The sequence below is a fragment of the Gracilinanus agilis genome, chromosome 6, assembly GCF_016433145.1.
Source record: "Gracilinanus agilis isolate LMUSP501 chromosome 6, AgileGrace, whole genome shotgun sequence".
Taxonomy (NCBI): Eukaryota; Metazoa; Chordata; class Mammalia; order Didelphimorphia; family Didelphidae; genus Gracilinanus; species Gracilinanus agilis.
The window spans coordinates 34,690,255-34,714,068 of record NC_058135.1 but is presented as its reverse complement, the minus strand read 5'-3'; the positions used below and the strand labels follow the sequence as shown (position 1 = coordinate 34,714,068).

Below are 23,814 nucleotides of genomic sequence, written 5' to 3'. Positions count from 1 at the left end.
GGGGGGTTGAAGGGGAAAGGTGGAGCATGAATCATGTAACCATGTTAAAAATGAATATTAATAAATGTTAAAAAAAAAAACCACTAGAAAGCATAGAAATAAAAAAACCTTTCCTTAAAACAATAAGTAGTGTTTATTTAAGACAGTATCATTTGCAATAGGGATAAGTTAGAAGCCTTCCCAGTAAGATCAGGAATGGAGCAAGGATGCCCATTATCACTATTATTTAATATTACACTAGAAATGCTAGCTTGAACAATTAGAGAAGAAAAAGAAATTGGAGGAATTAAAGCAGGCAATAAGGAATTATCACTCTTTGTGACTTTTGTGATATGATGGTATATTTAGAGAATCCTAGAAAATCAACTAAAAAAACTAGTTGAAATAATAACTTTAGCAAAGTAACAAAATAACTCACATACATAATCATTTCTATATATTTCCAACAAAGCTCAGCAGTGTTAGAAAGAGAAACTCTAAAATCACTCTAGACAACACAATTACAAAACACTTTTCACACAAATAAAGTTAAATTTAAACAATGGAAAAACATTAAGTGCTCAAGGGTAGGCCAAGCTAATATAGTAAAAATGACAATTCTACTTAAATTAATTTACTTATTCAGTGCCATTCTAATCAAACTAGAAAAATAACAACAAAATTCATCTGGAAGAACAAAAGGTCAAGAATATCAAGGGAACGAATGGAAAAAAAAAAGGGAAGGATGGTGGCTTAGTGGTACCAGATCTTAAAGTGGACTAATAAGCAGTAATTATCAAAATAGTCTGATACTGGCTAAGAAATAGAAGGGTGGATCAATGGATTAGATTAGGGGTAAATGACCTCAGCAATTTAGTGTTTGATAAACCCAAAGATCCAAGCTTTTGGAATAAGGACTCACTCTTTGGCAAAAACTGCTGGGGAAATTGGGAAATAGTATGTCAAAAATTAGTTTTGGAATATCTCACTCCTCTACCTGTGATGGAGAACCTATGGCATGTGTGCCAAAGATTGTACACAGAGACCTCTCTGTGTGCAAGCCTATGTCCCAGGAAGAGCTCCCCCTCTCCACTAAGCCTCCCCACTCCCCACCCTTCTGCACTTACTCCCTCCCCTGAGTGGAGCTCTCAGGCCACTCTCTTCCCTTTATCCCTCCCCTGTCTGGGACTAGGGGTTGCAGGGTGGGCAGAAGAGGGGATCTCCTTTACTGTCACTGGCCCGCCCCCCCCTTAAAGATCTCTATTTGGGGGGGCAACCCCACTCCCAAAGGCTAACTGTGCTCCCTCTGCCCTCTGCTCCCACCCCTATGTGGCAGTTGGGGCTGGATTCTGGGGTGGGTGCAGCAGGAAGTGGGGCACTCTTAAATCTTTGAGTTGTCTCCCCTCCCAGCCTTCTTCCACCTTTCCTGTCTGAGATCCAGCTCAGCCCCCAGTTTGGTGGGCTGGGAGCCTGGACCCCAACCCCTGAACACAGGGGGGTGGGGCACCTGGCCTCTGGGTCACCTCCCACCCCTCAGCTTTCCTCTCCTTCCATCCCACCCCCACTTCCCCAAACGCAGTCTGTGAATTGTAACAGAATATAGGTGTCATAATAAATGTTGAAAGGAATACTTTCCAAAAAAAGGGTGGGGGTGGTTTCAGAGAAACAGACAAGTATAACTAACCAAGGCAGAGGGAAATGAATAGAACTGGGAGAACAGAACCTGGGAGAATACAATATTGTAATGAAAACCAACTGAAAGATTCAAGATCTCTAATCAATGCAGTGATCAATAATGACTGCTTGTTCCCTACTTCCTGGCAGAGGTGACAGAACCAAGTAGCAGAGTAAAAATATGGATGATGTGTGGATGGGTTTTGCATGATGAGGTTTATTTGACACAAAGCATTTTTTGTTTTTTAAATTTAAAGGTGACATTTTTAATTGGGTGAGGAAATGAGTGATAGTGATAAAACATTTAAAAAAACAGAAGAGAAGAGAGATAGGTTCAGAGGAGGTTACAAACCAACAGGATAGCTCTGAAACTTAATATGAATTTATTATACGCTTTTTTAGAAAGAGGCAAGCTGATTATAGTAGAGACTTTCAGTTTAATATGCAATCACACTCTTTGTATGAGAATGTGCTTATGTTAACTACAAAATAACAAAAAATTAAAAATCATTAAAGATAAATATATTCTATTCACCACTTTTTTCTTTTTAATTTGAGCAGTGGGGGAGGAAGAGTCTTAAAAACTAAGAAAAAAATTAGTAGCCCTAAAGCTACTGAGACATTTAAAAGATTCAGGAAATAAATAACAGCAAATGCCATCTTTAAAACAACCTCCCTCTCAAAAGGAAACTTGGCTAATCTCTCTCTCAAGACATATTAGTTTCATTTAGCATTTTCATTACCTGACATTGCTTTCCAAAGAACTTGTATGCCTAAATTTCAACCTTCCCAGAGTAAGCTATATTTAGCTTTTATTTAGGACAAATCACAGGAACCTAAATTATAGGAACCAAGTAGAGCAAACTTTCTTGCATATTCCAAATGGAATCTTTTTTTCTAAAGAACAACCCAATCTTTTAGAGCTACTTCTGTTAAGCAGTTGTGCTGGGATACCTGAGGAGACATCTTACCTCCCTCCCAATCTTCCACCATTTTGTCTAGAATATGGTACTAACAGAAACAGGCCCTAAGGAAATCAGTGCTCCAAGATTGCTTTTCCCCATTATACGGGTTCTTATCACAAGATCCTTCCAGGAGGGAATGTTTTTGCTAAGGATCAAAATCAACTTGGGGAAACTGAGGACCATGGTTTTATATTCTATAGTAGGATGGGGACCACAAAAGGGTCAAAACCTTACTGATATTTGGTTTCTCAAATCTTCAAAAAAAAAATTAATCTTTTTTGTTAAGGAGATCACACTGGAATAAAAGTTGACTGAATGTGACAAAGGGAAGCAATAAGTGATTCAGGTGCCAAATGGAAATAAAGAGACTCATAAATGGGGACACATGTCTGTGTAGCTGACATGTTTTCAAGGATCTGAATGGATTCTTAGTATAAAGCAAAAGGCATATCTTTAAATGCTTACAACACAAGAAAGGGAAGGTGGAGAAAGGGTGGAAGAAAGGAGGAAAAGGAAAGGAACAATCTAAGACTGAGAGAGGCAGATAAACAACTATTCACTCATTTCCTTTCAATCTTTCAATCAACATGCACTTAGGATTCCTTTGCAATGTGCTGGGCACAATGTTAAGTATGAAGGTATAAAGAAAAAGCAAAAACAAGAGATTGGATTCCCTCAAGGGGCTCAAAGTAGTGCAGAGACAACCTGGAGGCTAATCAACAAGATTGCCAAGTGGGATGATGAGGAAGAGAAGAGGGTCCACAGTTAGTGAATATAACCTAGAAGAAGATCTAGCAAAGAAGATGGGGAGAAGAAGCAGTCAAACAGGTAGGACCTGTCATCAATATAAGGTTGTACTTGAGAGTTTTATTTTTTCCAAATAAGTCATGACCATCACAAAACATTCAAGATGGAAGGACTTCAGGTTATCTAACTCTCTCATTTTACATGTGAGGAAACTGAGACATTACCTAAGTGGCTTGCTCAAGATCACAGAGCAAGTTTGTTTCAGCATAGGGCATAGAAATCAGTTCTGACCGGACATTTGGTACTCTGTTTGCTCTCTGCTTCTCAGGATACTCACTGATGCAAACATTCATTGTCTTAGGCCAACTTACACTCATTGTTGCGTTAATCTCTGCCACTGTCTCTTCATCTGTAGGGAACTGGTATATCTGAACACCATTACTGACAAGTTCGCTCATAATTTTACTCTTGAATCTGTGCAGTTCATTTTTGGCAATGGTGTCTGCTTTTGCTATGATGGGGATGATGTTCACCTACAATTTAAAAGAAAAGTTCATTTTAGATCATAACAAGCTTAGGAAGATATAGGAAACAAGGGACGAGACAAATTAAAGAAAAGTGACCCCCAAACAAAAGACATCCTAAAAAAATGCCAAGTAAATATTGGATTGTCTCCTGAAATTCAAATTAATAAAATATCTGATCTTTTATTCCCAGACCTCTTCTTCCCTCCTTCCTTCAAGAGCAGGGTTGTCACACTGGCTTGAGAGAACTAGTGTGATACATTTAGATGGCTTGCCATTTCTTCCCTGGTCCAAGTCATTTTCCCCCCAAAGGCTAGAAAGGAAATGGTGTCATTCAGTCAATGACAATTATAACACAGGAAAGAAATGACCCACTCTTTAGACGTGTGTTGGCAAATGAGCTCTCTGCCCCACTTTCTAATGATGGCCATCTGTTTTTGGGTATGTCTGTAGTGTGAAGTGAGAAGTATAGCAGCATTGTAGGGGTGCAGTCTATATTTTTAAGAGAACAAACTCACTAGAGACTGAGCAACTGATTCACTTTTCTGATTGCCTAAAAATGCTAAAAAAGCCAAACAAGCACTCATCAGAATAAAAATAGTTTTAGCAACTTGAATATTTTCTTGACATAAGAGAATTGGGGAAAATGAGGGAAGCAGAAACATCAAACAATATACATGACTCCAATGATGTAAATGGAAAAAAATATAAGATGCCTCAGAAACTAAAGAATGCAATCAGAATAATCAAGGAGAAAATGCAACTCTTTTCTTCCTTCCTTCCTTCCCTTTTTTTTTTTTTAAGATTGAGGAACTATGGTTATGGACCACTGTACTTTCTATCAGATCCAAATAATATGTTGGTTAGCTCTGTTTAACTGCCTTCCCATTCCTTTTTTCTTTATTTAGTTCTTTGTTAAAAAATCTGGGGAGCAGAGGAGATAAGAATATATTTGGATATCAAGATGATATAAAAACAAAAGAAATCAATGAATTAAAAAGAAAGTCACACTATACTGTCCAAAACAAAACAAAGACAATTCTTTTGAGTTTCACAAAATCTCATTCAGAATTTGACATATGCGGCAAAGAGATGCTAGAAGAAAGACGTTTGTCTATATTATTCCTGTATACTTCCTGAATTCCTGAAACACTGAGTTGCTGTATTCTGACTATTGACAACAAACCTATAGATTTGTAATATTCATTCTCCAAGATTAATGGTGCATTTTCTTTCACCTTCTTTGGGAAAAGACCCAAACTGGGATCTGTTAATGACACTTAGCAATTCATCTTTGTTACAGTTCTAGTATAAGGTCAATCAGAGGACAGGAACATTATGAGGACGAAAAAGATTTTTTAAAAAGGTGACTGGTTTTATCCATTTGATTCTCTTTTTCTCCTTGGGGAAACATTGTATCACAATGGATCTGGATTGGAGGTGAGCAGATTTGAATTTGAATCCCAAATTTGCATGTATTCTTGGGTAAGTAGCTTAATCTTTTGTGATTTCAGTTTCCTCATCTATAAAAATAAGGCAGAGGGTGTCCTCTTAAGGACCTTTCCAGCTCAAAATCTATGATCCCTTAAGAAGTACTATTTCCAAGCAAGCTACTGATCAATTGCACCAGAGGCAGACAGGCTTCTTTATAAATATACATACATATATTTATACATACCGTGTTTCTTCTATTACATGTTAATTTTTATAGCAATATAATATAAATAATATACTGTTATATTACATTGTAACAACATTATATTGTATTACATTATAATGGCATAAATGCCATAATTTATAGCATGTTATTAATTATATTATGTTAATGTGCTAATAATAAAAATAATAAAACCATCTTTAATTTTTCATAAGCTAATCACTCACCCTTCTCCTTGGACATGGCACAGGAAGAAGGAAAAAAAGGCATCCACAGCTCTGCAGCAAGAACCTAAAGTCAGAATGCTGAGCAAGAATATTCTAAGAGGATCACTTTGGTGCCACTCACCAAAGGGAAGAGAGTTAAGTGAATGATCTATTGAACTTTATTAGATTAGATAGTTAATCTAAATAATTCAGATTAAAGCCTTCTCTTTCTCCTCAAAGCTGAAGGCTGAAGAAAAAAGGATTATTGACTAGTGTGTCCCTTCACTTTATACCTAAAGAAATTATTGTCCCAAGGGGTTCAGTGGCAGCCCCAAGATCACACAGTGAGTGGACCTGGGATCTGAACCATGGTCCTATGAATTGAAATCAGGGTTCTTTCCACACAAACCTACAAATTCCAGAAAGTCAGGATGCTTCTTTTCTCAACTTTGCAATATAGAATTATTTTTGTTGTCACTGTTATTGTTTTGAGGGGATAGGAAGCTTGTGGAATGGGGGGTGAAGCTGAGCCCCCCAAAAGCCAAACCCTAGTTTGTCTGATTATTTGCCATGTTTGTTAATCAATTTCATTCTTCTGGTTTCAAAATACTTCTGTGGGGAAATAGGCAGAGTTGTGCTGATGATGTACAATTACAATTGTCCCTGTGTTGTGTAGATGAGACTTTGGTAGATTGTGCTTTGAGTAATAAGTTCTCTATCCCTACTCTACAGAGCTTTCTACTCTGATTTCAAGCACCCACACAATATGAAGCTATAAGAAATACAAAGCTTAGGTTCTGCCAGCCTAAGCCTTCATGGCAGTAGAATTAAACTTTAGTTTCAAATTTTACTAAAAGTGAGTCAAACTCTCCCAAAAGTTAAGAACTATTGAAGCCAAGTTGATTCTTTCAAGCCAACAGAAAATCCTTTGACTTAATTCACTGGGGAAATCCAAGGAGCTCTACTCTGATTTTAGCACCTTTTTAAGGTCAGCTCATAGATAAGAAGCCATCTTAGCATGTTGATCTCCAGAGTATTATCACTTTCCTATGGTTTCCTAACTAAAGTCACTGGATCTGGATCTGAAAGGCCCTTTAGAGATCAACTAGTCCAACCCACCTCATTTTCTTTCTTTTCTTTTTTTCAGTGCTTACTTTATGTCTTAGTAGCAGTTGATTCTAAGATAGAAGAGCAGCAATTGGGGTGAAGTGACTTGCCCAGGGTCACATAGTCAGGAAGTGCCTGAGACCAGATAAGAACCCAGGTCCTCCTGTTTCCAGATTTGGCACTCTAGACCCTTCCCCAAAGGCCCTCAAGATGAACAATTTGAGATAATTGTGTAGCAAAACCAGGATTTGAACCCAGCCCTCTAATTCCAAATCCAACACTCTTTCCATCTTGACTAGGAAATGGCCCTGGGTTTTTTAAGGCTATCCCAACAGACTACAAATAAAGGCTATAAGTTAAAGTATGAACCTGATCATAGTTCTGTCATCATGAAACTTATAGATAATAGTACACGGTTAATTTCTTCAGCTACAAGCCACAGTAATCCATGAAAACCACTGATTTACATAAGGCATAAAAAGGTAGCTTTCTGCAGTGGTGAAGAAGTCCCTGTACCACCTTCCCATGTAGCCTCCCTTCCAAATGAGTAGATACAGTATTAGATAAGAAACCATTTTTTTTAATCTAGTTTTGCCTAAACCTTGAATTAACATAAGGCCACACACACATACACCCTCTTTAAAGATTTAAAAAACAACTAAATCTGTCATTTCAAATACCTGATTTTAATTTTTCTAGTTGCCCAAATTTCTATGTGTATTTCTTATATCTTTGTCCTCAAATTTATCAAAGTCAAAATCAGATGGCTCTCTACTGATAAAAACAATACCGTTATAGTGCCTGGTATTAAAACCAACAATACAAATTTTATGATAAAATCTTGAAGGAGTTTTGAAGGATTCTTCTCAGATACCAAAAAAACAAATTACCTTGAAGGAACAGATGGGATGGGGAGAAATGACCTACAAAGAAGTGCTAGGTTCCTACCTTACTGTCCAGTTTCTTCATGGTGACAAGATCAAGGGACTTCAGAGAGTGTCCAGTGGGGGCAATGAAGTAAAGGCAAGCATGGATCCTAGTGTCATGGTAATTAAACAGCGAACGCTTGATTTTCAATTCCTCTTGCAGGTAGGCTTCAAATTGGGCATCAATATATTCTACTATTGGTTTATAGCTATAAGAAGAAGAACAACAAAAAATAACAACTCACATTTCTATAGAACTTTAAGATTCTATTTTTACTTCAAACTAACTTATTTACTTTAACTATAATCCATCTTTATTCTATTCACCTAAGAAGAATTTTCTCTCACCTAGCATCCCTATTATAATTGTTTTTCTCTCAAATACATTCCCAAACCTGAAAGCCAAAGGATAACCATTTTATAGTTCTTGTACTCTTTCTTCCACAATCTGACAGCTCTGCCAATCCTGAATAAGCAGGGCAGATGATGAAAACTGATCTAATCCCACCAAGCCACATTGTTATTTCCAGCAGACTGCTCTCCCTTGGCATGCACTCTGCTTTCCCACTGCTTCTCTACCACAATTATCTGATATAGCTTAAGAGAACAAAAATGGGTTTAAATATAAGTCCAAGAAAAAGAAAAATCTGTGCCTTTTCTCCCCTCAGAACATCACATTTTAAATCTTATGTTGTCATTTTTGGATGTTGTTACAATCTGTTTGGGAGTATCAGTATTATATAATACAAACTATGAAAAGCTGACTACAACCACAATTATGATGACAGTGCTACTACCAGGAATAATACTGCAAATGTTAAATGATCCAGATTCCTTCCAGGGACTGAGCTAGTCCTTACTCTTAAGGCCAAAGGGAAGTATATCAACTCATTTAAGGGTAACTACTCATAAAAATATCATAACAAATGCACCAGTGGTTATTTGCACTTGTGGGCCAGGTAAGAAGATTTAAGATTTAAGAAGATTTCCCTAAATCTTTTTAAAAAAATTCTTACCAAGTATCAGTTCCAAGGCAGAAGAGATGTAAGGGCTCAGCAATGGGGATTAAGTGACTTGCCCATGGTCTGAGGCCAGATTGGAATGCAGGACGACCCAGCTCCAAGGGCCAGATTGGGAAATAGGAGGTCTTGTGTTCCAATCTGGACTTAAGATGCTGTAATGCTGTGTAAATCTGGGCAAGTAACTTAATCCCTATTGCCTAGTCCACATCACTCTTCTAAAAGGTAAGAATTAAAAAAAAAAATACAAAAAGGGCAGCTGGGTAGCTCAGTGGATTGAGAGTCAGGCCTAGAGACAAGAGGTCCTAGGTTCAAATCCAGCCTCAGACACTTCCCAGCTGTGTGACCCTGGGCAAGTCACTTGACCCCCATTGCCCACCCTTACCACTCTTCCACCAAAAAGCCAATACACAGAAGGTAAGTGTGGGAAGCCAATAAGAGAATAGATAAAAATCTGAGACTCCTCTTTTGACCCCTTTTGTGATCCTTGTGATTTCTTTTTTTTTTAAACATTTATTAATATTCAGTTTTTAGAAAAGTTAACATGGTTACATGATTCATGCTCCTACTTTCCCCTTCACCCCTCGCCCTCCCCCCACACCTAGCCGATGCCCATTTCCGCTGGTTTTAACATGTGTCATTGATCAAGACCTATTTCCAAATTGTTGATCATTGCATTGGTGTGGTAGTTTTGAATCAAAATCCCTAATCATGTCCACCTCAACCCATGAGTTCAAGCAGCTGTTTTTCTTCTGTGTTTCCACTCCTGCAGTTCTTCCTCTGAATGTGGGTAGTGTTCTTTTCCATAAATCCCTCAGAATTGTCCTGGGTCATTGCATTGCTGCTAGTACAGAAGTCCATTACATTCTATTTTACCACAGTGTATTGGTCTCTATGTACAATGTTCTTCTGGCTCTGCTCCTTTTACTCTGCATCAATTCCTGGAGGTCTTTCCAGTTCACATGGAATTCCTCCCGTTTATTATTCCTTTGAGCACAATAGTATTCCATCACCAGCATATACCACAATTTGTTCAGCCATTCCCCAATCGAGGGGCATCCCCTCATTTTCCAATTTTTTGCCTCCACAAAGAACACAGCTATGAATATTTTTGTACAAGTCTTTTTCCTTATGATCTCATTGGGGTATAAACCAAGCAGTGCAAAGGCTGGATCAAAGGGCAGGCATTCTTTTATAGCCCTTTGAGCATAGCTCCAAATTGCCAGCCAGAATGGTTGGATCAGTTCACAACTCCACCAGCAATGCATTAATGTCCCAATTTTGCCACATCCCCTCCAGCATTCATTACTCTCCCCTTCTTTCATTTTAGCCAATCTGCTAGGTGTGAGGTGATACCTCAGAGTTGTTTTGATTTGCATTTCTCTAATTATTAGAGATTTGGAACACTTTCTCATGTGCTTATTGATACTTTTGATTTCTTTACCTGAGAATTGCCTATTCATGTCTCTTGCCCATTTATCAATTGGGGAATGACTTGATTTTTTATACAATTGATTTAACTCCTTATATATTTGAGTAATTAGACCCCTGTCAGAGTTTTTTGTTATAAAGATTTTTTCCCAATTTGTTGTTTCCCTTCTGATTTTGGCTGCATTGTTTTTGTTTGTACAAAAGCTTTTTAGATTAACATGATCAAAACCATTTAATTTACATTTTGTAATTTTCTCTAACTCTTGCTTGGTTTTAAAATCTTTCCTTTCCCAGAGATCTGATAGTTATACTATTTTGTGTTCACTTAGCTTATTTATAGTTTCCCTCTTTATATTGAGGGCATTTATCCATTCTGAATTTATTTTGGTGTAGGGTGTGAGATGTCGATCTAAACCTAATCTCTTCCATATTCTTTTCCAAATTTCCCAGGATTTTTTGTCAAATAGTGGATTCATGTCCCAAAAGTTGGGCTCTTTGGGTTTATGATACACTGTCTTGCTGATGTCACTTACCCCACCCCCTCCAGTATACTCCACTGATCCTCCCTTCTGTCTCTTAGCTAGTACCATATTGTTTTGATGACCGCTGCTTTATAGTACAGTTTAATATCTGGTACTGCTAGGCCCCCTTCCTTCACATTTTTTTTTCATCATTTCCCTTGATATTCTTGACCTTTTGTTCATCCAAATGAAATTTGTTATAGTTTTTCTTAATTCAGTAAAAAATTTTTGGTAGTTTAATAGGTATGGCGCTAAATAGGTAAATTAATTTGGGTAAAATGGTCATTTTTATTATGTTAGCTCATCCTACCCATGAGCAATCAATGTTTTTCCAGTTGTTTAGATCTAGTTTTATTTGTTTGGATTCCCAAGTATTTTATATTGTCTAGGGTGATTTTAAATGGTGTTTCTCTTTCTACCTTTTGCTGCTGTGATGTGTTGGAAATATATAGAAATGCTGACAATTTATGTGCATTTATTTTGTATCCTGCCACTTTGCTAAAGTTGTTGATTATTTCTACTAGCTTCTTAGTTGATTCTCTAGGATTTTTTAAGTAGACCATCATATCATCTGCAAAGACTGATAGTTTAGTTTCCTCATTGCCTATTTTGATACCTTCAATTTCTTTTTCTTCTCTAATTGCAACTGCTGGTGTTTCTAGTACTATGTTGAATAATAGAGGTGATAATGGGCATCCTTGTTTCACTCCTGATCTTATTGGGAAGGCTTTTAATTTATCCCCATTGCAAATGATGCTTGTTGATGGTTTTAGGTATATACTGTTTATTATTTTTAGGAAAGGTCCTTCTATTCCTATACTTCCAGGGTTTTCAATAGGAATGGGTGCTGTATTTTGTCAAAGGCTTTTTCAGCATCTATTGAGATAATCATGTGATTTTTGTTTGTTAGCTTGTTGATATGGTCAATTATGTGGATGGTTTTCCTAATGTTGAACTATCCTTGCATTCCTGGTATAAATCCCACCTGATCATGGTGGATGATCCTCTTGATTACTTGCTGGAGTCTCTTTGCTAGTATTCTGTTTAAGATTTTTGCATCTATGTTCATTAGGGAGATTGGTCTATAGTTTTCTTTCTCTGTTTTCGATCTCCCTGGCTTTGAAATCAGTACCATATTTGTGTCATAAAAGGTATTTGGTAGGACTCCTTCTTTGCTTATCATATCAAATAATTTGTATAGTATTGGGATTAGTTGCTCTTTGAATGTCTGATAGAATTCACTTGGGAATCCATCAGGTCAAGGTGATTTTTTCTTAGGGAGTTCTTTGATGGCTTGTTCAATTTCTTTTTCTGATATGGGATTATTTAGGTATTCTATTTCTTCTGCTGTTAATCTAGGCAATTTGTATTTTTGTAAATATTCATCTATATCTCCTAGATTGATATATTTATTGCCATATAATTGGGCAAAATGGTTTTTAATGATTGCCTTAATTTCCCCTTCATTAGAGGTGAGGTCTCCCTTTTCATCTTTGATACTGTCAATTAGATTTTCTTCTTTCCTTTTTTTTATTAGATTGACCAGTACTTTGTCTAGTTTATCTGTTTTTTCAAAATACCAGCTTCTAGTCTTATTTATTAAATCCATAGTTCTTTTACTTTGATTTTATTAATTTCTCCCTTAATTTTTAGTATTTCTAATTTAGTTTTCATCTGGGGATTTTTAATTTGCTCACTTTCTAATTTTTTGAGTTGCATACCCAATTCATTAATCTCTGTCCTCCCTAATTTGTTAATATATGCACTCAAGGATATAAATTTCCCCCTGAGTACTGCCTTGGCTGCATCCCACAGAGTTTGGTAAGATATCTCATCATTGTCATTCTCTTCAATGAAATTGTTGATTGTTTCTATGATTTCTTCTTTGACTAATTGGTTCTGGAGAATCATATTTTTTAATTTCCTATTAGTTTTTGATTTGCCTGTCCAGGTGCCCTTACTAATTATTATTTTTATTACATTATGATCTGAGAAGGTTACATTTATTATTTCTGCTCTTTTGCATTTGTTTGCAATGTTTCTATGCCCTATTACATGGCCAATCTTTGTGAATGTACCATGTGCAGCTTAAAAGAAGGTGTATTCCTTTTTGTCCCTATTTATTTTTCTCCACATATCTATTAAATCTAATTTTCTAGGACTTCATTCACCTCTCTTACCTCTTTCTTATTTATTTTTTGGTTTGATTTATCTAGATCTGAAAGAGGAATATTTAGATCTCTTACTAGTATGATTTTACTGTCTATTTCCTTCTTGAGCTCTGCCAGTTTCTCCTTTATGAATTTGGATGCTATGCCACTTGGTGCATACATATTGAGCACTGTTATTTCCTCATTGTCTATACTGCCTTTAATCAGGATGTAATGACCTTCCCTGTCTTTTTAAATCATATCTATTTTTACTTTGGCTTTGTCAGAAATCATAATCGCTACTCAGGCCTTCTTTTTCTCATTTGACGCCCAAAAGATTTTGCTCAAGCCCTTTACCTTAAACATGTGTATGTCCACCCTCATCATATATGTTTCTTGTAGACAACATATGGTAGGATTTTGGTTTCTAATCCACTCTGCTATTTGCTGCCATTTTATGGACGAGTCCATCCCCTTAACATTCAGAGTTATAATTATCAGTTGTGTATTCGCCAACATTTTGGTATCCTCTCCTAGTTCTACCCCTTCTTCTTAAACTATTTCCTTTTAAACCAGTGGTTTGCTTTAAGTCAGTAACCCTTGTCTCCTTCCTTGATTAACTTCCCTTTCTATCCCCTCCCTTATTATTCCCCTCTTTTGTATTTTTAAGGCCCAATTAATTCCCTCCCCCTTCTTCTCCCCTCCCTTTTTTGACTTCCCTACTCCCCTGATCCCCTTGGTTTATCCCTTCTGACTTTCTCAGTAGGGTTAGATAGAGTTTTATATCCCAATGGATAATATAGCTACTCTTCCCTCTAAGGGTTAATTACACTTAGAGTAAGTTTAAATATTACCTCTTAATGCTCTCTTCCTCTCCTTCTTATAATAGTATTCAGCCCTTCCCCTTCCCATGCCCTCTTCATGTGTAATAGATTATCCTATTTTTCTTATTCATTCAAGTTTCTCTTGGTGTCCTCTACTATTCACCCCCCTCTTTCTCACCCCCATATCATCTTAGACCATTTAGTATTCCAACCTCTCCCTATGTATAATTCTTCTGATTACTATAATAGTGAATAAAGTTCACTACAGAGAATTATACATAACATTTCTCCACATAGGAATACAAATAATTAGATCTTATTGAAGCCCTTAAAGAGGCAAATTTAAAAAATACGAGTTTTCTTTCTTTCCTCTCTGTTTCTTAGTTACCTTTTTATGTTTCTCTTGATTTTTGTGGTTGTATATCGAACTTTCCATTTAGTCCTCGTCTTTTCTGTGCAAATACTTGGAAATCTTCTATCTTGTTGAATGCCCAAACTTTCCCCTGGAAGTATATAGTTAGTTTTCTTTTTCTTTTTTTTTTTTTTTTAATTTTAAACCCTTAACTTCTGTGTATTGACTTATAGGTGGAAGAGTGGTAAGGGTAGGCAATGGGGGTCAAGTGACTTGCCCAGGGTCACACAGCTGGGAAGTGTCTGAGGCTAGATTTGAACCCAGGACCTCCCGTCTCTAGGCTTGGCTCTCAATCCACTGAGCTACCCAGCTGCCCCCTATAGTTAGTTTTGATGGGTAGGTGATCTGTTGTTGTAGACCCAGTTCTCTTGCCTTTCTGCATATCATATTCCAAGCCTTGCGGTCTTTTAGTGTGGAGGCTGCCAGATCCTGTGTGATCCTGATTGGTGCTCCTTGATATTTGAATTGTCTCTTTCTGGCTTCTTGTAAAATTTTTTCTTTTACTTGGAAGCTCTTGAATTCGGCTATTATATTCCTGGGGGTTGTCTTTTCAGGGTCTAGTGTAGAGGGTGATCTATGGATCCTTTCAATGTCTACATAGCCCTCTTGTTGTAGAACATCAGGGCAATTTTGCTGAATAATTTCTTTTAGTATGGAGTCCAAATTTCTATTAATTTCTGCTTTTTCAGGAAGACCAATGATTCTCAAATTGTCTCTTCTAGCCTTGTTTTCTTGATCTATCAATTTCTCATTGAGATATTTCATGTTTCCTTCTATTTTATCAGTCTTTTTACTTTATTTGTTCTTGCTGTCTTGAGAGATCATTAGCTTCTAATTGCTCAATTCTACCCTTTAGGGACTGGTTTTTGGTTATAATCTTTTGGTTTTGGGCTATAATCTTTTGATTTCCCTTTTCAATCTGGTCATTTCTGGTCTTCAATTGACTTGCCTCACTTTCCAATTGTGAAATTCTGCCTTTTAAACTGTTATTTTCTTGCCAGATCTCTTCCATCTTTCTCATTATCTCAGATTTGAACTCTTCAATAGCTTATGACCAGTTTTCATTATTTTGGGAAGGTTTGGATGTGATTAGTTGTTTATTCACCTCTGATGTCTGCTCTGTTGTCTGGATTTTCTCTGTGTAAAAGTTGTCAAGTGTTACAGATTTCTTCTTGATAATCTTTCTCTTTTGGGGTTCTTGTCTCTGGTTTGCCATTATTAGCCCTGTGCCCTCTCACCCCCAGGGTCTGTTTGTGCTCTCTAGGTTCCTGAAGTCTCAGATCTAGTTGTTCTCAGAGTCAAGCCTCCTGGTGGTCCCCTTGCTTGTTCCTCTGTCTGAGGCTCCTTTAACAGTTTCAGGGTGCTGTTTCCACAGTCGTGCACCCCTCTGCACTGGGTCCTCACTCAAGGTTCACTCCTGTGCTCAGGATCTGAGTCTGCTTCTGGGCTCAGGATCAGAGTCCACTCCTGCTCTCAGGATTTGTGGATGCAAGAGCCTGTGCTTGTGCCTGGGCTCAGGGTCTGTGTTCAAAGTCTGCACATTCTTTAGCCTCTTGGGGTCTTAAGTCTTGTTGCTCTCAGGAACAGGCCCTAGTGACCCCAGGTAGCTGCCAAGGACTTAATGGGTGCCCCAAGCTTGCTCTAGCTCTTGTGCGCTGGCTTTGGCACTGTAGGTGGTGTGGGGTGGGGGAGGGGGTTACTCAGCTCGCGTTTTAGTGAGAGCTGTTTCACTGCCTTATAGCATGGAAATGCCCCAATTCCACATACCTTTAATGCTACGCCCTGTTGTGGGGTCCCTTCGTTCCTCTGGATTTGTTTTTATGTCTTCTTGAGGAGTCCTATATGTTTCGGTTAGGAGAGGTTAAGCAGCTGCTTTTTACTCTGCCGCCATCTTAACCAGGAAGACTGTAATTACCCTTGTGATTTCTTGTTGGAAAGTATTGTGGCCTTATTGAAAAGCTTTATGTTCCTAGCAAACCTGAATTTAAAGGGTTAATACTGTTCCCCTTTAACCAGGAATGCTGCTGTCTGGTATAGCCAAGGCCAAAATCTTAGCAAGGGCAATTCAACCCTGAGAGGGATATTCCCCAACTTGGCTTCCTGATAAGAACCCAGTCAAAATTCAGCCTTGGCCTGTGTCTGTTCTGAAGCCAATGAAACTTTTTGCGTTTTGATATGACATAATTTGTAACTGCTGTGCATCTGCAAAGTTTCAGGGAGGTTCTTTTGTGTGAAATGAGTCTTGAAACTTATATAATATATATAATAACATATATAATATGTTGTATTATATAAACATATATAATAAACTCCATGCTCCTGGAGTCAGAGCTAGAAGCATGAGGTAAAAGACAATTCCCTGTCCTTATTTCCTTATCAACTAAACTGTCCTTATCAGATTATCAGAGATGATTAAGAGATCTCAACAGTTACGGGTTAAAAAAAATATAAAAGAGGGTTCCACTGGTGACAGGAAGTCAGCTGGAAGTAAGAATGAAGTAAAAAAAAAGAATATCAATAAAAGTTTTAAAAAGTCTTCCTTTTTTCCTTTACTTTCCAGTAAAACCCACTGATAATAACATCAGCTAGCATTTATATATTGCTTTAGAGTTTGCAAAGCACTTTTCAAATATTATTTTAGCTTCACAACAACCCTGGGGAATAGGTGTTATTATTATTTCCACTTTACAGATAAGGAAATTGAGGCAGACAGGTCTTCCTGACTATCCACTGTTCTACTTTATTTCTCCTGAAGGCAGTTCATTACATATATGGCTACTTTTAATTGCCAAGAAGTTCTTATTTACATTAAATTTAAATCTGTTTCTTTGTAATATCTACTCATTGCTCCTACTTCTGCTCTTTTGTGCCAACCAAAATGAATCTATTATATATATATATATATATATATATATATATATATATATAAATCTTCCATGACAAAGGGCACAATTCCTATAGCCTGCCAGTCTGAAAAGGGAAAAACTAGAGGGAAAATATATTACTATTTGATGATCACGAATTCTCAGAATCTATAACAAAAAAAAAAAATATGATTTGAGGCAACTGCTTTCAAATACATTATTTCATGGGGAGGAAACTTCAAGGAAGCTATGAAATGTTTCTTTTATTAAAAAACTACACATTTGTAGGGATCAGTTCCCTAGAGTCTTTCATTATTTCTCTAGCCCTTACTAGAATTCCAGGCCAATTCCTGGTTCTCTTCATTCCCAGCCACAAAGAAAGCAAGTTAATAAAAGTTTTGCCCTCTGCTGGCCATTTCTACCAAAGAAAGAATCCTCCTTTATTTTAAATGTGGCCCATTCAAAGCTCTTTGTATTACAATAGTATCAGAGAAGGTGGATGGAGAATCTCAACTAAATCATATAATCTAAAGCTATTCCCCACCTCACCCCCCATTCCCATTAATTTCCTCCATTTTAAAGTGTAAGCTTACCTTCTTTATCCTGAATCTACATTTCTCACATAAGTCCCAGCTCTAGAAGAAGTAAGAAACTTCTTTGTGACATCCCCACCTCCCTTCTTAGGAAAACTGAAATTCAAAGCTGGTAAGATAAAGCACTTTGTAAAGTTGTTGGCAAAATATTCCACTTTTGATTACCCAGGTGTTGTCTATCTACTTTGTAGAGCACCAGGTTCTTGCCATCTTCTCTGCCTCTAACTTCTTAAAACTCCTCTTTTAAAAAAAAGTAATTTTACTGCTCCTTGGTCACTTCTATCAAAAACTATTGGAACAATTAAAACCTTCACCAGTATTTATAGATGCCCTTTTGTTGTACCAAAGAACTGGAAAATGAGGGGGTGTCTGCAATGGAAAATGGCTGAAAAATTATATGTGAACTAATAGAATACTACTATGCTATAAAAAAAAATGCTGAAAGAGATTTTTTTCAGTATTTCTTGGGAAGACTTATATGAACTAATGTGAGGTGAGCAGAACCAAGAGAAAAATTCATACAAACCACAACATTGTTAAGATAAACAACTTTGAAAGACTGTACAATACACATGTCACTGGAGTTTTGGTTTTTTTAACTCCCCCAATAGGGAGATACTATGTGGCACAATGTATAAAGTATGGCGCTTGGAGTCAGAGAGAGGAGAGAGCTGAGTTCAAATCCTTCCTCAGAGAGAATAGCTATATGAGCCTGTATAAGTCATTTATCCTCTGTGAAATTCAATTTCCTTCTCTGTAAAATGGGAATGATAGCAGCACCTACTTCTGGAAGGTTGTTACGAACATCAAGATGTTTGCAAAGCACTTTGAAAACCTTAAATATTTATATAAATTTTAGTTATTATTCTTATTAAGACATTTTTATTTATTGAAAAAATTACATTAAAACAAAAACCTAATTAGGCCACTCTACAACTCTCACATGCTACTCATAATTGGAAGATCATCTTTATATATGAGCTTCCTGAATCCTAACTATGACCTCCTAAGTTCCAACACAAGTAGGAATGAGCTCTCCATATATGACCCAACACAATAGGATATAAATAACTGCTACTGACACAGAGTTTGATAAGGGGTATCTCTAAAAAATTATTTTGCCTCAAGAATTTGGGTTGGTAGTCAACAATGAGAGAAAAACTATGTGATGTACATATAAGAAGGAGATTATGCAATCTGTCAAGAAATTTAAGAGTAATAACTTAAAATTGAGAAACATTTGGTTTCTAGGTTACGATCACATTTCCTGTTTTGAGTCTCCTTGGAAACGATGCATTATTTGATCCCTGTGAGTCAGATACTCTCAAAGAATTCTTGAGCCCTGAATATGGTCATCTGCTCAGACCAGCTCACTACCCAAGGGAGGATGCTTTCAGACTAAGAACTGAATTTTCCTTGGGTAGCAGTTTGAAGGGCTGTGATACTGAAAAAATTTGACTGGAGTTTCTTTTCTTGCTTATAGGAAGGCACTGTGTTAAGAGCGCTAGTTCAGCACTTGATGATGTTGAAACCCCTTTAAGTTCATCAATTTAGGAGGTTCTGGTGATGTTGAGGCCCTTAGATAGCATGACTCAGTAAATTAGGGGGCTTGGTTCCTTGAGATGGTGAAGCAATACTCTTATCAAACCACAGTTTACTGAGACAAGCTGGTCCTGAAAGGTCTACTCAGTAAGTACTCTCTTAAAAAAAAAAATTTATTCTACTTTGGAGCTTTCTTCTTTCTTGTATTCTTAGCAGGGCATATGCCTTTCACCAAGAGTGAGGTGGTAAGAAGGGTAGAACACCCCTTTGTCCCAGTAAAACTAGCAAATTGCCAAATGTGTGACAATTAAGGCATATGTCCTATCTAGGTGAACTGGAGACTAGGTTCAGGGCTATTTCCAAATGCCAATCTTGAAACCACAATCAAGAAGAGAGAAAAGGAAAGCCAAGGTGTTTAATGTATGTATCTTTGGTATGTAAAGAATACATATCTGTCCCATCCTTGATTCACATTCTACAAAGAGTATCTTTCTATTCCTCACCTTTGGATGAGACCCAAGACATGAGCTGAAACTGAAGCTTTAAGCACCCAAAGGTGCTGGGATAGCTAAGGATTGATAGTTAAGGAAGTAAGGGATGACTGAAAAGAAGTCTGACTTTCTAGAAATCCACTTTCCCTTAGAACTGAACTCAGGGGGCAATGAGGTAGCACAGTGGAAAGAGCACCAGGCTCAGATGCTTCCTAGCCGTGTGACCCTGGGCAAGTCACTTAATCCCAACTGTCTAAGCCCTTACAGCTCTTTGATAAAGACTATGTATTGATTTGAAAACAGAAGATAAGGATTTCTGAAAAGAAAAGAGAACTGATCTCAATAAGAATCATGTGTGTGGTTCCAGAGCAGAGGGACCCAGCCCCTTGGGTCCATCACTGAATATACCAGAATTTAATAGGCATAACATCATTTGTGGCCAGCAAACAATTACATGTGAGTATTCTTTCCATGGAATTAATCTCTAAGTCCAGGAAATTACATTCCTAGAATGACTTAGGAAAAAGGCCAGAATCAACAACACTGAATGCAGTAAACAGCATGAATGTCAGCATAGTCCATACCTTAAATTGGGAGTCATGCAACCTATCATAAATTAATATATATGGAAGTGAAGTTTTGTGCGCTAAGAATTAAAAACAACCAACATTGCAGACATTAAAATAGCTTTCAAGTCTGTAAAGCATTTATCAGAGGGTCATTGTGTTTTCAAAGAACTTTGTTGGGTATTTCTGATTGACAAGAGGAGAGAATCCTGTGTGGGTGCTGCTTCCTGTCTCTCCCATCTTCTACACCCAACAACTGGTCAGCTGAATACACTCAAAGGGTCTTGTCAACTTGAAATCTAGTAACCCCAAGTTTATAGCAACTTGAGATCTGAAGATCCCCAAGTTTGACCTCCCAGAGGGAGTTCTCAGACTCATGAATTTCAGACTGACAATAGACAATAGACCTTAGTTCATACTTAGTGGTCCTCATTAGGTGGAGCTAGCAGACCTAAATTGAATGCTAAATACTCTTAGTTTTAGAAGTTTCTGCCATTGTATCAAAGTCCATTCCCAGGTAGCCCATTGGATGTTTTCCTTTAGTATCCATTGTAAGTAGTCCAAGCCCTGCCATCATGGTCTCTTTCCCAAGCCTGTTTGTAATCCTGTTAGTGTAGTTTGGACACTACCATTTCGTTGTAGCCATGGTAAAGTCAATCAATCATATTTCCCTGTCCTCAGTTCCCTAAGTTCTATTGTTTGTTGGAGCTATCATCTCACGTGGTGATCCTTCCAGGGACACTATGCCAGAGTGCCAGGGCCTTCAGCTCTGTGTGGTTGGGTGCGTGACTCTGTGTGGACTTGGTTTTTCTGACTATTTAATAGTTCTGTGTTTTTTCCAAGTTAACAGTCTCATCTTTCAGCTAGTATGATAAATATTAAGGAATAATCCAATTAGTCAAGTTCTTTTTTATTTTTGGAATGTCATTTGAAATGAATAAATAAATAGACTAAAGCAGAATGGTATCCCATTTCTTTTTAGGGAAATTTGAAACCACCCTGCTTCCTTTTGGCTTTTCCATACTTAAAAGGGACAGAGCATATATGAGCCAGGGAAGAAGAGCTGCCTTATGAGAAGCCCAATCTATCATTTAAAAAGATACTCAATGAATGTTTCTGGATAAAAGGAGTGGCTTCAGAGTCCACACCATTACAAGCATAGACACATACAATTTTAATGCTAGAAAAGACCTGAGAGATCACATAATTCTAAGTAAATATGCAACAAAAGGGCAGGCAATATGGGATCTATTCCTGGTCCTAAAGTCTACTAGTTGTGTGATGCTGGGTAAAAAATAACTGACCCAGGGCAACTAGGCTGCACAATGGATAGAGCACCAGGACTGGAGTTAGAAGACCTGGGTTCAAATTTGGTCTCAGATATTTCCTAGCTCTGTGACTCTGAACAAGTCACTTAACCCCAGTTGACTAGCCCTTATAGCTCTTTTGCTTTGGAACTGATACTTAGTATTAACTCTAAGAGAGAAGGTAAGGCTTTAAAAAAAATAGTATCTGAAACCTCTGGAGTTCTGTTTCCTTATCCTTAAAATAAAAAGATCAGGCTAGATAATTTCTAATAGTTTATGACTCCAGAATTACATATGAAAAAGTAAAGGCTAGAGGGTTAAACTAATTCTCCAAGGTTACATAGAACTAGTTTGTAACTTTTATTTTAAAGAGACTTTCATACCCAAAGTTGTTAAGCCAATCAACTTTAGACTAAATTATTTGTTTCCTATAATAAAAAATAGTTGAATTTTGTTTTGGTGCTTAACTTCATTTGCTAAGGCAATAATGACTTGATCGGGCATGCAAAGGTTCTAAAAACAGTGATCTGAACTGAAAAATTGTTTGTTTTTTAAACTGTTACAATATTTGATCATTACATTTTCTATAATGAAATAACTGATAAGAATGTTATTCTAAAATAAAAATTCCAAGAACCTGCTTTAGGGAGTAGAAAGGATTAAGGTAAGATTAACAAGTTCCATTTACTACTCCTGTCCTTAAAATAGTTTATTTTTCAGAAAGTAGGTTAATCATGACTTGCTCAGCATACATTTTTAAAGATTAGCTTAGCATTCCTGGTGCTAACAATGACCTCAGAGAAAATCTTGCTGTAGCTGGCATCTCCCTGTGAGCAGGTGACCCTGAAGAGCTAAGCTCTGTATTCCAAGGGAGAGGCTTCAGGTAGCATCCTGGTAACATCTGCTCTCCAGCATAGCTCCAGATGGAGAGATTCATTGCCAATTTGGATGAAATCCAAACAGTGGAGTTTATATTTATCCAAGAGACAAGAAGGAGGCAATGGTGATTCTACAGGGAATCAGACAACAAGCATTTATTAAGGATTTACAGTGTGCTAGGCACTGTGCTAAGTCTGAGGGAATTTCCAAGAAGTTCAATTGATGAAATAATTTACTCCAGAACCTTTTTCTTTACAAATATTGAAAAGACAATCCTAATCCAACTCACATGGGTCCTGAGTTCAGGCTCATTCATTCATTCTTTAGATACATCATGGACCCATATTATGGCAATCCCCACTAAAAGAATAAGGGGAAGAGATCAAGAAGCAGTTAGTTAGAAGGTAAGTTAGAACATCTAACAGATTCCAGAGCAGTAGACAATTCATTTAAGAGGTCTGTTATAGAGCTTTACCTTCACAGTGAGAGTATCAAAGTTGTATACCAACAACACTGGCATTTGGAAGACAGTTTATTCAGTTACAACTCTTCTGTAATTCTCTTCTCCATGGGCTTCTACCAAATCATAAAAGCTTGTGAGAGAGCTAAGAGATAATGTAGTTCAAATCCCAGTTTTAGAGCTAAGAAGATTCAGTGAATTGAACAAATCAGTGGGCACTTGCTATTGGGTAGTACAAAAGACTAGAATTCAGGAATTCTGACTCCCAGTCCGATGCCTTATATTTTACACTGAGATTTCTTCCAGGTGCCTTTTTGAATTGTAAGAGTTCTGTAGATTAAAGCCAAGGCTGTTATTCTGCTTAAGTGCTCCCACAACAGATAAGGTAAGGAATCTCAGAATAAAACCTGGCACTATTCTCAAGGGAAGACAATCTCACAGGCTCTGGGACCTGAGACTAAGCCACTAGACCGTCCTACCCACAGCCCTCCAGAACCCCTATAGCAATCCAAAAAGATTCATAAATTTACCTGTCATCTTTGTTTATCTGGTCTCCAAATCCTACAGTATCAACGATGGTCAGTTTCAGACGTACATTGCTCTCCTGAAGCTCATAACTCCTGGCTTTTAACCGGACTCCTGGCTCATTGTGAGTAGCTGGGTCACTTTCAAACTTGGTGTTGAATAAAGTATCCATTAATGTTGACTTACCAATGCCCGTCTCACCTGCACATATAAACAAAATAGAATCAGGTTCTTCAGATACCTGATTAACTTTGCCTTTACCTAAATCTCCAAGGTTCTTCCCTAGACACTCATATTATTTTCAGGTGGATGACTGACTCTAGGGTCTTGTCTTAAACAGTAAGGATGATGCTTAGCTCTGGAAGAACCCTAAGTACTTAGAAGATTATCTATAGATAGATAGTATGTATACTTCACAACTCTATCATATTCAGGATAAGAGCAT

The 23,814-nt window shown here is 37.3% G+C and overlaps 1 protein-coding gene across 4 annotated transcripts in view; it reads right to left on the bottom strand.

Annotated features, from left to right (window-relative positions):
- Positions 1-23,814, bottom strand: part of SEPTIN11 (septin 11) — a 63,355-nt gene that overhangs the window by 26,916 nt on the left and 12,625 nt on the right. For all 4 annotated transcript variants that reach the window (XM_044680504.1, XM_044680505.1, XM_044680503.1 and 1 more), the window contains exons 2-4: positions 23,375-23,570; positions 7,808-7,994; positions 3,737-3,898 (exon numbers count right to left, since the gene is read on the bottom strand). In XM_044680504.1, the coding sequence (XP_044536439.1) occupies positions 3,737-3,898; positions 7,808-7,994; positions 23,375-23,541 (516 nt within the window). In that variant the 5' untranslated portion in view covers positions 23,542-23,570. The remainder of the gene's footprint in view (positions 1-3,736; positions 3,899-7,807; positions 7,995-23,374; positions 23,571-23,814) is intronic.